A 12,487-nucleotide genomic window follows, 5' to 3' on the forward strand; every position below is an offset into this window, starting at 1 on the left:
ATTTTTTCAAAAGAAAGTGTTCCAGTAGAGTGAGAAGCTCTTAAAATTTAGGAGATCCACTATACGACCTTGAGGAATTAGGAATTTTGCTTCCGAGTTCTGCCACTTCCTAACTGTATGGGCTTCAGAAACCATAACACTGTTCAGGCTGGAGGTGACCCATTCCGGTGATCCCACTCCATCACCGATGGAAGTGAGACCAGAACCTCGGAGGAGGGAAGGAGCTCCCAGTCCAGTTTTCTTTCTACTACTGTAAGAGCCTTCAGCTTCCACATGAATGATATTTTGTCCAGATTCTCCCAATGACTGTCTGTGAACATGCTGGGATATAGTGCTTGATCCTTTAAATAAGACCGAATTGAAATAAAAATCAAAATAATAGAATTTCACATTTCTTCAAACACCATTTATCAGTCAGAGCAGGACATAACCCAAGGAGAGCTGGAAAATGCCATCAAGGAGACCATTTCTTTCACAGCTTTGGTAAGGTTCTTCCATAATACTCCCCTTTGCGGACACACGAAACAATGCAAAAGCTTTCTCATAAAGCCTCTTAAGGCATCTCCATTCTTCACGTGTTTTTGCTTACAGCTGAGGTAACAGGGCTTGGCTGTGTTGGAGGTAGAATTTATGGGCATACATGTGACCAGATTATCAGGTTTGGTTTCCTCTTCAAGTTTAACAGTTTAAAGGAGGGAGAATCTCCACAATGGACGAAATAATTGATGTGATGCAGATTTGTTGAATAATATTAATTATTACTATTACCAAAACTTGTAGCTGAAATAGCTAACATATATTGCATGCTTACTGTGCACCCAGTGCTATGTTAACCTTTCACGTTTAATGGGATCACACCCTTCCAAGCTGACCCTCCATCACGTCTGCTGGAATACACTTCCGAGGGGAGACCTGTTAGATTCCGGAGGGGAGCTATCAAGCAAGCAGGGCTCACGTTAGAGCAGACGCAGAAGGTGCTGTGGGCAAGAGCTCGCCCAAAGCACCCCACAGGTCCTCCCTAACACCTGCAGCTCCACTGTTCCTGACGCCGAGCCAGAGGCAACTTGTGCTTCGGTGAGCTTGGGAGCTCCTGATATGCGTTCCCACTTTTGAGTAAAATAAATAAATAAATAAATAAAGGTAAGTGGAGAAAATGCCCTTAATCTTCCCCCACCCCCTTCCTTCTCTTGGGATTCTCCTTTCTCCTGGCTTAGGCAAGAGTGGAAAATCATGGCGTCCTCCAGCGGGCATGGGCGAGGGTGGCTGGAAGGGCTGACTGCCCGCTAGAACTAGCTACTCCGGACATGGCCATACAAAGAGGGGCTCTGCCACCTTAGCAGGTTTACCAGGCGTCACCACATACACATTTGAAGCGTGTGTTGCATACACACACAGACATCTCACGCAAACACATAACAAAGTACCTCATTAACCGGTGGCACAGAGTAGCATCTGCTAAATCTAACTCCCAGTCCCCGAGGGGGGCACAGAATGTGTGGCATTTAGGATGCTGAGATGCAATGCTCTCGTTCCATCAGATATCACTGAAGTTTCCACCTCCTGGTTTTTTATTCAGTCATTCACCTCAGAACTCTGGGATTTATAGCACATGAAACAGTGAGAAGCAACAAATGTGAGGCAGAGGTGGTTGTTCAGCTGAGGAAAAGCCCCTGTCAACAGAAGGATGACAACCTCTGGGTCAGTTATTGCTACTTATGGACGTGTTGAAATCTGAAAAGATCAGGGATTCCTAATGGCCATTTCCTCTTGCATCTATTTAAAATAAAAATGGAGGTTTTATTTATTGAGGCTGCAGGCTCTGTCTGCCCAAGAGTTCACATGGGGTGTATTTCTGTTTAAGTGCAGAACTGACAGGAAAGATCACCACCTGCTTTCCACCAACAAAATATCCTTTGGGTATTTAGCAAACTAAGGAAAACTATACCTAATGCTTTGTGTCTCTTCTTTAAGCAAAACCCTAAATCCACTATAGGAAATCACAACAGAATAATATGCAGTATCAAGTCATAATACTGATTACTAAATCAGTGTTACTTATATATGCACGGAGACATACCAAAATGAACCCATACTCAGAAAAGATCAACTAGTAAACAAAATTATAAATGTTCAGTTTAACTAAAAAGGGAACAACATTAAACCTTAAGGCAGCATTGGCTGAGTCTTTTCTGGTAAAGGATGTATTACGTATTTCAACGACTGGTGAATGATTTTTTAAGAACAATTAATTAAAATAAATACTACAGTAATGTTTTGAAAAAGAACTGGGACCGATTTTAGGACTCTTGCGACATGAATTTACACTGGAATTTCAATTTTGGATTAGAAAGCACACGCAGGAACATAATCTTGTAGCAGTCTTTCCTCAAACGCAACATAAAGACTCCTGGAAATTATTGTTATTATTGATTTGCACTCTTTGGGCTCCTTTTTCTCTTGTCATTCAGAGTAGTTACCAGAAGATTCTGCTCATGTTTCAATAACATGTGGTCAGGCTGCAGTTTACCTGAGTGCATCAATGACCTGTCATTACGCTCTGATTTTTACACGCGTGTCCTTAGTGCGGAGTCCGCTTACCTGGCAGGCTGTCTCCGTCATCATGGCCCATGCATGGCCCATACAGAATGATGACATCTGTCGTTGTGGGAAAAAAGTCAAACTTTGATAAAACATATCCTAAGTACTTTCATAATCACGTTTGGGCATTTGCTTTCTTTGCAGCTTGCTTTGTTGGATTTTCCGGGCCAAGCCTGAAAATTACCTGTGGTCATTTAACAAATCTGGGGGTAGATGCTGACGGTACAACTGTATGACACAAAGGACAGATTTTTAAAAATTCCAGAAAAAGGTTCAAATGAAAATAGCTTTCACGTGGTGCTGAGGAAGAACACGTAGGCACTTCTGCTTCAGGAGGTTTTCGTATTTTGATCACAGATTGCTTTTTTTTCCAAGCCACTTCTGGAAATTCCCTCACGGTACAAACCACCCAGTTCACTGGAAACCTTGCTCTCCTAAATATCGTCTGGCGCATTCATCTTTTTCCATAAAATTAAAATTGTCCCCATTGACACAGGGATCGAGTTGCTCCTGGTGCTGAGAGCAGTGGGGGCCACCCCTATCTCCCCATCAGCACTCCCGAGTGCAGCCCCACCAGCTTCTAGCAGGCAAAGCTGCTTGCTCTGCAGAACCAAGCTATCCATCAATGAAACAGACAGAGGAGTGTCAAGTGCAATTTTTCTCCTGGAAATAGTTAACGTGTCTGCCTCTCTCCTTCCAGTTCCTTATTGTGAGTGTAATTCAACAAAGTATATATAGTCTTCATAACATTCTAAAGCTACTAGGCTACTGGGAGTATTTTTAATGACTACTTAAACAGTCTCCTTTATTCTTTTTTCTTTTACTTTTCTTTTTTTTTTTTTTTTAAGAAAATCTGTGCTAAAAAGGCACTAAATGAACTTCCTCACTCTTGTTTATGGAGCAGTTATACATGGTGTTAGATTCTATAATTTAACAAAGGTGACACACATTTGGATAAAATACCCTAATCATTCAGACTCCTCTACTTTCACTTACAAAAACACACCCAAAGTCGAAGAAATAGCAGGTCACCCTGCCAGAGACCAGCCTGACCTTGAGGTCGCCGTCACTCACTGCCACCTCAGAGCTCTGGCCCCGCTTGCCTGAGGGAACTCTTGCCCCTCAGGGTGAGCAGGGCAGTGGCCTGGGCCCAGGGGAGACTCACTGACAGCAACTGTGGGAGCCGAGCCTCCTGGAGACCTGAGTAAATGAGACGAAGGTGAAGTTCTCACAGTTTTCCAGCTTGACCTTCTTGGCTAAGTTGGGGACGATCCCCCGAAGAGACCGCAGGCCCATCCTCTGCTCCTCGTACCACACGCTGCCCGTGTCTGTGGCCTCCTTCCTGGCCGTAAGGTAGAACGGGGACTTGGCCTCCATTTGCGTGGGCGGCCGGTGGATGTACATGTACTTGTAGAGGAGGCAGTAAGGGCACTGCTTGTGGCCCCTGGAATGCTCGTGGTAGATCTTCCCGTGGCATACTCTAGTGGAACCACTCCGGCTCTCCCGTTTGACACTGTCTGTCCGGGCAAAATAGGGCTGGTTCTGGGGGTCTTTGAGCAGCTCAATGTCACCGTACATCAGATCTGCGTGTTCCTGCAGCGTCCGCATGTTCAGGTACTGGCTGTTGTACTTGACCACGGTGGACAGCAGAGTGATAGGGCTGTCATCCCCCAGACACCCCGCCTGCCACATCTCCTCCTCATCGGAAAGAGAGAAGTAGACAATATTGCGAGAACGAGCACCTGACATCCCTGCCTTACTCAGCACCCACAGCTTCTCCTTGAGTTTCTTGGTGGAAGAACTGAAGGTGCTGCTTGTGATGGAGAAGCCCACGCCTGCATTCTTCAGGATGCGGTCCAGGCCGCGGCGAATGGCATGCAGCGAGGTGGCCAGGAAGTCGGAGCCGTCGCTCTTCTTAACGGTGACATAGAAATTCTCGAGCAGCTCATTCAACTTCGCCGCAGGGATCTCAAATGAGACAAACACTGAGGTTACACACTGGAGGACACCCAAAGAGCCAGACCCTTTCCTTCTCCTTGTCCTCCCAGGGGGCTGTATTGTGGACGGGACATTTTGTCCCGCCTCTATGGGGTTGATTCCTAGCCTGATACAGTGAAAGAACTTCATATGGAAGATCTCGGTTCCATACTTGAAACCACAGTGTTTCAAGCAGCAATATGGGACAAAATAAAGACCTTCTCAAAGGATTACTGTGACGCCTAAATAAAGGAAGGGGCATGGAAGGGTTTTAAATAATGGAGAACACACACACATATGCATACATAAATATACATGTATTTAGTAATTATGATTATTGGCCTTTGTAACTTGCACAATTCTATTCCCCTCCAGAAAGCCTTCCTTTTCTTTTCTAGCAAATCATTTCCTTTTCTCTCCTTCACTAAAATCCAGACATTCTCTCTAAAGAATTTGTGAACCAAATTTACAAACTCGGAATTCTCCCAGCATCAATTTCCTCAAAATCTACCATACTATTGGGTCCTGCGGGCACTAAACATGGTGCTGTTGGGGAAAGACGATGGGTATGTCCGGGCTGCACAGCAAGTTCATGACCTTAATCCTTCACTTGAATGTATCTGAACAGGCCCTGAAATATCACTGGCTTAATGACCCACCGGGTTGCAATAACAATACTTTTTCAAAAAATATGGAAAGCTTAATGACTGCACTGACAATTAGAGAGAGCTCCTCACTTGGATATGTTGGGAGAAGGAAGCCTGGACATTAAGACAGTTCTTTCTTTCTTTCCTTCTTTATTTTTTTAGCTTTTTTAAAGAAAGATTTTATTTATTTTATTTGAGAGAGCAAGTGTGCTCGCACAGTGGGGTGGGCGAACGGAAGGGGCAGAGGAGAAGTAGACTCCCCGCTGAGCAGGGAGCCCAACTAGGGCTCCATCCCAGGACTCTGGGATGATGACCTGAGCTGAAGGCAGATGCTTAATTCACTGAGCCACCCAGATGCCCCAAGAGCTTTATTTTCAAGAGAGAGCTAGAGGGATGCCTCGGTGGCTCAGTTGGTTGAGAGGCTGCCTTCGGATCAGGGTCCTGGAATCAAGTCTTGCATTGGGCTCCTTGCTTGGTGGGGAGCCTGCTTCTCCCTCTCCCTCTGCCTGCTGCTCCCCCTTCTTGGTGTCCCTCTCGCTCTCTCTCTGACAAATAAATAAGTAAATAATTAAATTAAAAAAAAAAAAGAGGGAGCTAGAAAGAGAAAACCAGACTTTCCTCATAGTCCTTTCAGGCCAAGTACATGTTCTAGGAATAAAGAAAGTCTCAATAGGGATGCCTGGGTGGCTCAGTTGGTTAACTGTCTGCCTTCAGCTCTGGTCATGATCTCAGGGTCCTGGGATTGAGCCTCGTGTCAGCTCCCTGGAACTCAGTAGGAAGTCTGCTTCTCCCTCTGCCCTTCCCCCAGCTGGTGCTTGTGCTCTCTCTGTCTCTCAAAAATAAACAAAATCTTAAAAAAAAAAAAAAAAGAAGTAAAAGAGCTGAAGAGCCCCAAAATAGAGTGACAAGATTGTCAGAGATGTGTATGACTTCTAAGGAGATGGTTTTATGGCATCTATTTAGCTTTTGTACTTGAACAGTTTTGGAGCACAAGAAAGAGAAAGGGTCTTCATTTTTCTTGAATTCGAATCTAACATACATGAAAAAAAGCATATGAATATAAATATAAACAAGCTATTTTCATTTAGCACCGTGCCCTGTTAAGTAAGACAGGTGCATATTATAACACTGGAAAACGAGCACAAGGCTCTGATACACAGCTCTGATATGCGCAAAGAGCAATTTACATGGTACCACACAAAACAAGGACTGCCTATGTTATCAAATCACATTCAGAACTGCAGGAAAGCAACACTATATCAAGACAAGTAGGGATTGTTGCAGAGTGTAAGGATGATTCAATCTTAATAAATATGTTAATATAATGGACTTACTCATAGAGAAAGTAATACGAACTTGCTAATTACTGAAAACTTACTTGAAAGTTTGATATCCATTTCAAATTTTTAAGAATTCAAATGAAATTTAGATTGGAAGAAAAAATAGTTTTACTATGATGAGTATTTTACAGATAAGAACTATAAAAATTATACCTCAGATGGAAACATTAGAATGGTTTCTTTATAAAGTCAGGAATAGGATGAGCTTGCTGAACTATCTGATACTGTATGTGTGTAACAGTAGTCTGGAGGTTCTAGCAAACCAGGCAAGACAAGAAAAAAAATTACACACATGCATCGTACGTGTATGTGTATATACTAAAGGAAAAAGATAAAATATAATTATTTTCTTTTTTTTAAAGAAGATTTTATTGATTTATTTGACAGAAAGAGAGATCACAAGTAGGTAGAGAAGCAGGCAGAGGGGGAGGGGAAAGCAGGCTCCCTGCTGAGCAGAGAGCCCAAAGTGGGGCTTGATCCCAGCACCCGGGATCATGATCTGAGCTGAAGGCAGAGGTTTAACCACTGAGTCACCCAGGCACCCCAAAATATAATTGTTTTCTGATCATCTGACTGTTGGTCTAGGAAACTCCAAGAGATTCAGGCTAAAAAGTCATCAGTAGGGCAGCTACATACAGTATATGAAAAGCAACGACTTTTTTAGACACCGGTAAAAACCTGTCAAAATAACCATGACTCTCAAACTCAACTGGTTTCAGATTTTTATGTTGTCACTTGCAGCTCCCTACTTGCAGGTGTTAACTTCTCTTCGTATTAGGTGGGATTTGTTTGGTCCCAAAAGCTAAGCCACATTCGAACAAGCCCAGGCAAAGAGGGAAGTCAGATTTAGTGGACTCCAAGACTATCTAAGTCAGTGAGGCAGCAGCCTTGAGGGAGATGGGTCAGTGAGGATCAGATCACACTTGTGAAAAGAACCAGCAGGGAAAATACTAGGTGGAACTCACACACTAGCTACAGAGTGAGGCTGGTAGTGTGCATCCTGTTTATTTAGATGGCATTCTGAAGTCTGGTTTGACTCCTTCCTTTCTCTCTCTCTCTTTTTTTTTTTTTTTTTTAAGATTTTATTTATTTGACAGAGAGAGGTCACAAGTAGGCAGAGAGGCAGGCAGAGAGAGAGGAGGAAGCAGGCTCCCTGCTGAGCAGAGAGCCCAATGCAGGACTCGATCCCAGGACCCTGAGATCATGACCTGAGCCGAAGGCAGCGGCTCAACCCACTGAGCCACCCAGGCGCCCCCCTTCCTTTCTCTCTTGAGCACATGACTAATTTGACGCTCACCAGCACCAAACCGTGATCAAGTGCTCTTACCCACCTTGTCTGTTGCCAGCTATATCTAACTTTCTTTTTTTAAAGTCAGCTCCACACCCAGTGTGGGACTTGAACTCATGAGATCAAGAGTTACATGCTCTACCAATTGAGACAGCCAGGTGTCTCTTATCTATCGTTAAAGACACATCTAGATTAAAAATATCTTGCATTGAGACCAAGAAAATGAGATTAAAGAACATGGGCTCTGATACCACAATTCATTCTTTTTACTAAATATTGGCTAATTCTCTAAGATACTGGCCTCTTTCTTAAGAATTTATTATTAAAAATGTTTAATTTGAGGGGCCCATGTGAATAGATTACAGAAGACTAAAATCCATCTTCTTTCTCATCCAGGATTCCTCTAGGTAACACAGGGGAAACTAAGAAATACTAGTTCAATGATAAGGCACACTCTATGGGACAGATGGGACATTTTTTCCACCTGGGATGCAGAACTTCTCTAAATGTTGGAGAGAGTGGAGAAATTAGGCTCTTTTCAGGGATTCTTGCATGGGAATGTAAAGGCTCCCAGTAACAGACTACTTCAAAGTCTGAAAGACAAGATCCTCAGGCCTAGAAAAAATTAAGTTTAGTGGGGATGACGAAATGCTGATAGGGGTCTGTGAGAACAGGTGAATTTTTAAATTATTATTAATAAAGGTAAAATAGTTATATTTTTACTGATTTATTTGTATTTTTGTAAATTGTGGTAAAACATATATAACATTTACCATCTTAACCATTTGTTAGTATACAATTCCATGGTTTTAAGTACATTTAAAACATTGACCAACCCCCACCACTATTCCTTTCCAGAACTTTAGCATCGTTCCAGGCAGAAACTGTACTCATTCAAGAAGAGCTACATATTTCCTCCTCCTCTGAGCCTCTGGTAACCTCTCTCATACTTTCTGTCTTTATGACCCTACCTATTCTAGATATCTTACCTAAATGGAATAATACATATTTTTCTTTTGTTTCTGACTTATTTCACTTAGTATGTTTTCTAGGTTCATTTATATTGTAAACATTGATCAGTACTTCATTTCTCTTCATTGCTAAATAATATTCCATTGTATGTATATGCTACGTTTTATCTATTCATCTGCTCATGGGCATTTAGGTTGTTTTTGCTATTGTGAATAAAGCCACAACATATATTTAGGTATGAATTTTTGTACAGACACATCTTTTTAATTTGGGGCGTCTATATGTAGGAGCGGAATTGCTGGGCCAAAGAGTAACTCTATGTTTAACTTGTAGGGAAATGCAAGACTGTTTCCAAAACAGCTCCATCATTTTATATTCCCACCAGAAATGTACAAGTTCCAGTTACTCTACATTCTCCTCAATACTTATTATTATCTTTGTAAAAAATTTCACTATTGTAGTCTTCCTGTTGGATGTGAAGTAGAATCTCATGTAGTTTTGATTTGCATTTCCCTGAGGTCTAAGGAAGTTGGCGTCTTTTCATGTGCTCATTGGCTATTTGTTTATTTTCTTTATAATAACTTTTTAATATCTTGTCTGCTAATTCTAAAATCTTTGTTAGATGTGGGCTAGTTTTGACTGATTCATTCTTTTTTTTTTTTTTTAAAGATTTTATTTATTTATTTGACACAGAGAGATTACAAGCAGGCAGAGAGGCAGAGAGAGAGAGAGAGGAGGAGGCAGGCTCTCTGCTGAGCAGAGAGCCCAATGCGGGACTCGATCCCAGGACCCTGAGATCATGACCTGAGCCGAAGGCAGCGGCTCAACCCACTGAGCCACCCAGGCGCCCGACTGATTCATTCTTTAAGGGACGTAATCTTGCTTCTTTGCATGTCTGATAATCTTTTTTAGTTGCCAGACACTGTGAATTTTATTTATTTGATTTTGGATATTTTTATGTTTCTATAAATATTTTTAAGCTTTGCTCCAGACATAGTTAGACTACTTGAAAAATCATTCAATCCTTCTGGGACTTGCCTTTTTTTTTTTTTTTTAACTTGAAGAATTGAGATGTAATTGACATATAACAGTACATTAGTTTCAGGTGTACAACACAACAATTCAATATTTTTATGTACTGCAAAATTATTATTATCATAGTCTAGCTAATATCCATCATCACTCATAGTTAAATTTTTTTTCTTGTGATGAGAACTTTTAAGATCTACTCTCTTAGCAACTTTCACATATACAATGCAGTATTATTAACTATAGTCATCAAGCTGTACATCACCTTGCTAGGACTTACTTACTTTATAACTGGAAGTTTGAACCTTTTGACCACCTTCACCCATTTTACTCTTCATTCCCTTCCCCCGACACACCTCAAGCAACCACTAATCTTTTCTCTTTTCCTATGAGTTTGGTTTAGTTTTTTGTTGTTCCCATTGTTTTATTTTTACATTCCACGTATAAGTTAGATCATATGGTATTTGCCTTTCTCTGACTTATTTCCCTTAGCATAATGCCCTTGAGATCCATTCATGTTGTTGTGAATGGCAAGATTTCCGTCTTCTTATGGCTGAGTAATATTCCATTGTGTATATATGCACATTTTCTTCATCCATTCATCTATCAGTGGACACTTAGGCTGCTTCCACATCTTGGCTACTGTAAATAAGGGCACAATGAACATGGGGGTACATAAATCTTTTCAAGTTAGTGTTTTTATTTCCTTCAGACTAATACCCAGAAGTGGAATTGCTGGATCATATGGAAGATCTATTTTTAGTTTTTTGAGGAATTTCTATTCTGTTTCCCACAGTGTCTGCACTAATTTACACTCCCACCAACAGTGCACCAGGTTCCCTTTTCTCCACATTCCTTACTAACACCTGTTATTTCTTGTCTTTTTGACACTAACCATTCTGACAGGTGTGAAGTGGTATCTCATAGTAGTTTTGATTTGCATTTCTCTGATGATTAGTGATGTTAGCACCTTTTCATGCACCTGGGCCTAGCTTTTAAGATTTGTTGGGTGGGATTAGAGCAGAATTCAGTCTAAAGCTAACGATTCTCCACATCTGGTGCAAGACCTTTCTCAGTACTTTCATCTGTTACCTTTCTCTAAGGGATCAAGTCCTATGCTGTCTGTTCTGTCTGAAAACAGTTGTTGCACATATTGTGCTCAGTCTTTTGTTTTTAAGATTTTATTTATTTATTTGACAGAGAGAGACACAGCGCGAGAAGGAACACCAGCATGGGGAAGGGGACTGGGAGAAGCAGGCTTCCTGCTGAGCAGGGAGCCAGATGCGGGGCTTGATCCCAGGACCCTGAGATCATGACCCAAGCTGAAGGCAGATGCTTAATGATCGAGCCATTGAGGCGCCCCTGGTCTTCTAGTTGTTACAGCAGAAGGGTAATTTTGGACCCTTTTCTCCTATGGCCACGAGTGGAAATTTTTCTTTATTTTCAGTTCCAGTGGATTATTTTGATTACTATGTTGTTGCTTCCTCAATTTATAATTCTTTTCATTTCTATAAGATTTCATACATATTAGTCTATATTATATACGTCAGCAGTTTCCCTTTTGCCTAACCCTTTAGATCTTACAGTCAGAGCATTCTCCCTATTTCGACAGGCCCTTCCCTGTTGCCACTGAAATAATTCTTCAGAGAAAGTCTCTCCTTACACAACACAACAAAAAAAAAACTTCAATGGCTTCCCAGTATTCACAAGATTTTAGTTTGGTATTTAACGGTTTATCAAAGTCTGGTTTTAGAGTCTACTATTCCCGTATCTGAAATCTCTGCTGCAGGCAAGTGAGTCTGTCCCTCCAAATCTTATTTTTCCTCATGTCACTTGGCCTAGAGGACTCCCATCTTCATCCAGTCCTACTGAAATTCTTTTTTTTTTTTTAAGATTTTATTTATTTATTTGAAAGAGAGAGAATGAGAGAGAAAGAGAGAGCATGAGAGGGGAAAGTGTCAGAGGGAGAGGCAGGGAGTCTGATGCAGGACTCGATCCTGGGACTCCCGGATCATGACCTGAGCTGAAGGCAGTTCCTTCACCAACTGAGCCACCCAGATGCCCCAGTTCTACTAAAATTCCCCCTGTCCTTCAAAACACAGCTTTAATATCAATTCCTTCACTAGTTTCACCAAACTGAAATTAATTTATCTATCTGAATTTTTTGGCATTTCTGATCTGTACATTCACAAAATGCTTATTAAATTCTGCTTTGTACGGTGTATATTTTTTCTTTTGCTTTCAGGTTCTTTCGAAGTTTTCTCAAGCAAAAAGCAACTGTTCTGTGTTCCCCACAATGCTTAACAGAATGCCCAGGACTTAGAAGCTGTGAAAGTGGTTGAGAGAGTAAGTAGACTCAGTAGTCTCTTACCTTGGTGATGTCCGTGTGATCTTTGAGCCCGTTGGTCACGCACCAGTATCGCCACACATTCAAGGCATACCGCGTGGCTTTGGTGGTGTTTGGGCTCACTGCGCTGGTACACAGATCATTCAAGTCATCATTAACATTAAATACAGGAAATTTGTTGAGCTTAGTAGAATAGGCTGGAAACAAAAACAATAAAAGGCATTAAAATAATTTGCCATTCCCTTCTTTGGAGGATTACATCTTGGGATCATGTTAAATAACAGAAATC

The 12,487-nt window shown here is 41.5% G+C and overlaps 1 protein-coding gene across 2 annotated transcripts in view; it reads right to left on the minus strand.

Annotated features, from left to right (window-relative positions):
- Positions 1-1,165: 1,165 nt before the first annotated feature.
- Positions 1,166-12,487, minus strand: part of KIAA1958 (KIAA1958 ortholog) — a 160,020-nt gene continuing 148,698 nt past the window's right edge. For both annotated transcript variants that reach the window (XM_044265123.1, XM_044265122.1), the window contains 2 exons: positions 12,223-12,395; positions 1,166-4,566 (listed from right to left, as the gene is read on the minus strand). In XM_044265123.1, coding sequence (XP_044121058.1) covers positions 3,760-4,566; positions 12,223-12,395 — 980 coding nt within the window. In that variant the 3' untranslated portion in view covers positions 1,166-3,759. The remainder of the gene's footprint in view (positions 4,567-12,222; positions 12,396-12,487) is intronic.

Source organism: Neovison vison, chromosome 9 (assembly GCF_020171115.1).
Source record: "Neovison vison isolate M4711 chromosome 9, ASM_NN_V1, whole genome shotgun sequence".
Lineage (NCBI taxonomy): Eukaryota > Metazoa > Chordata > Mammalia > Carnivora > Mustelidae > Neogale > Neogale vison.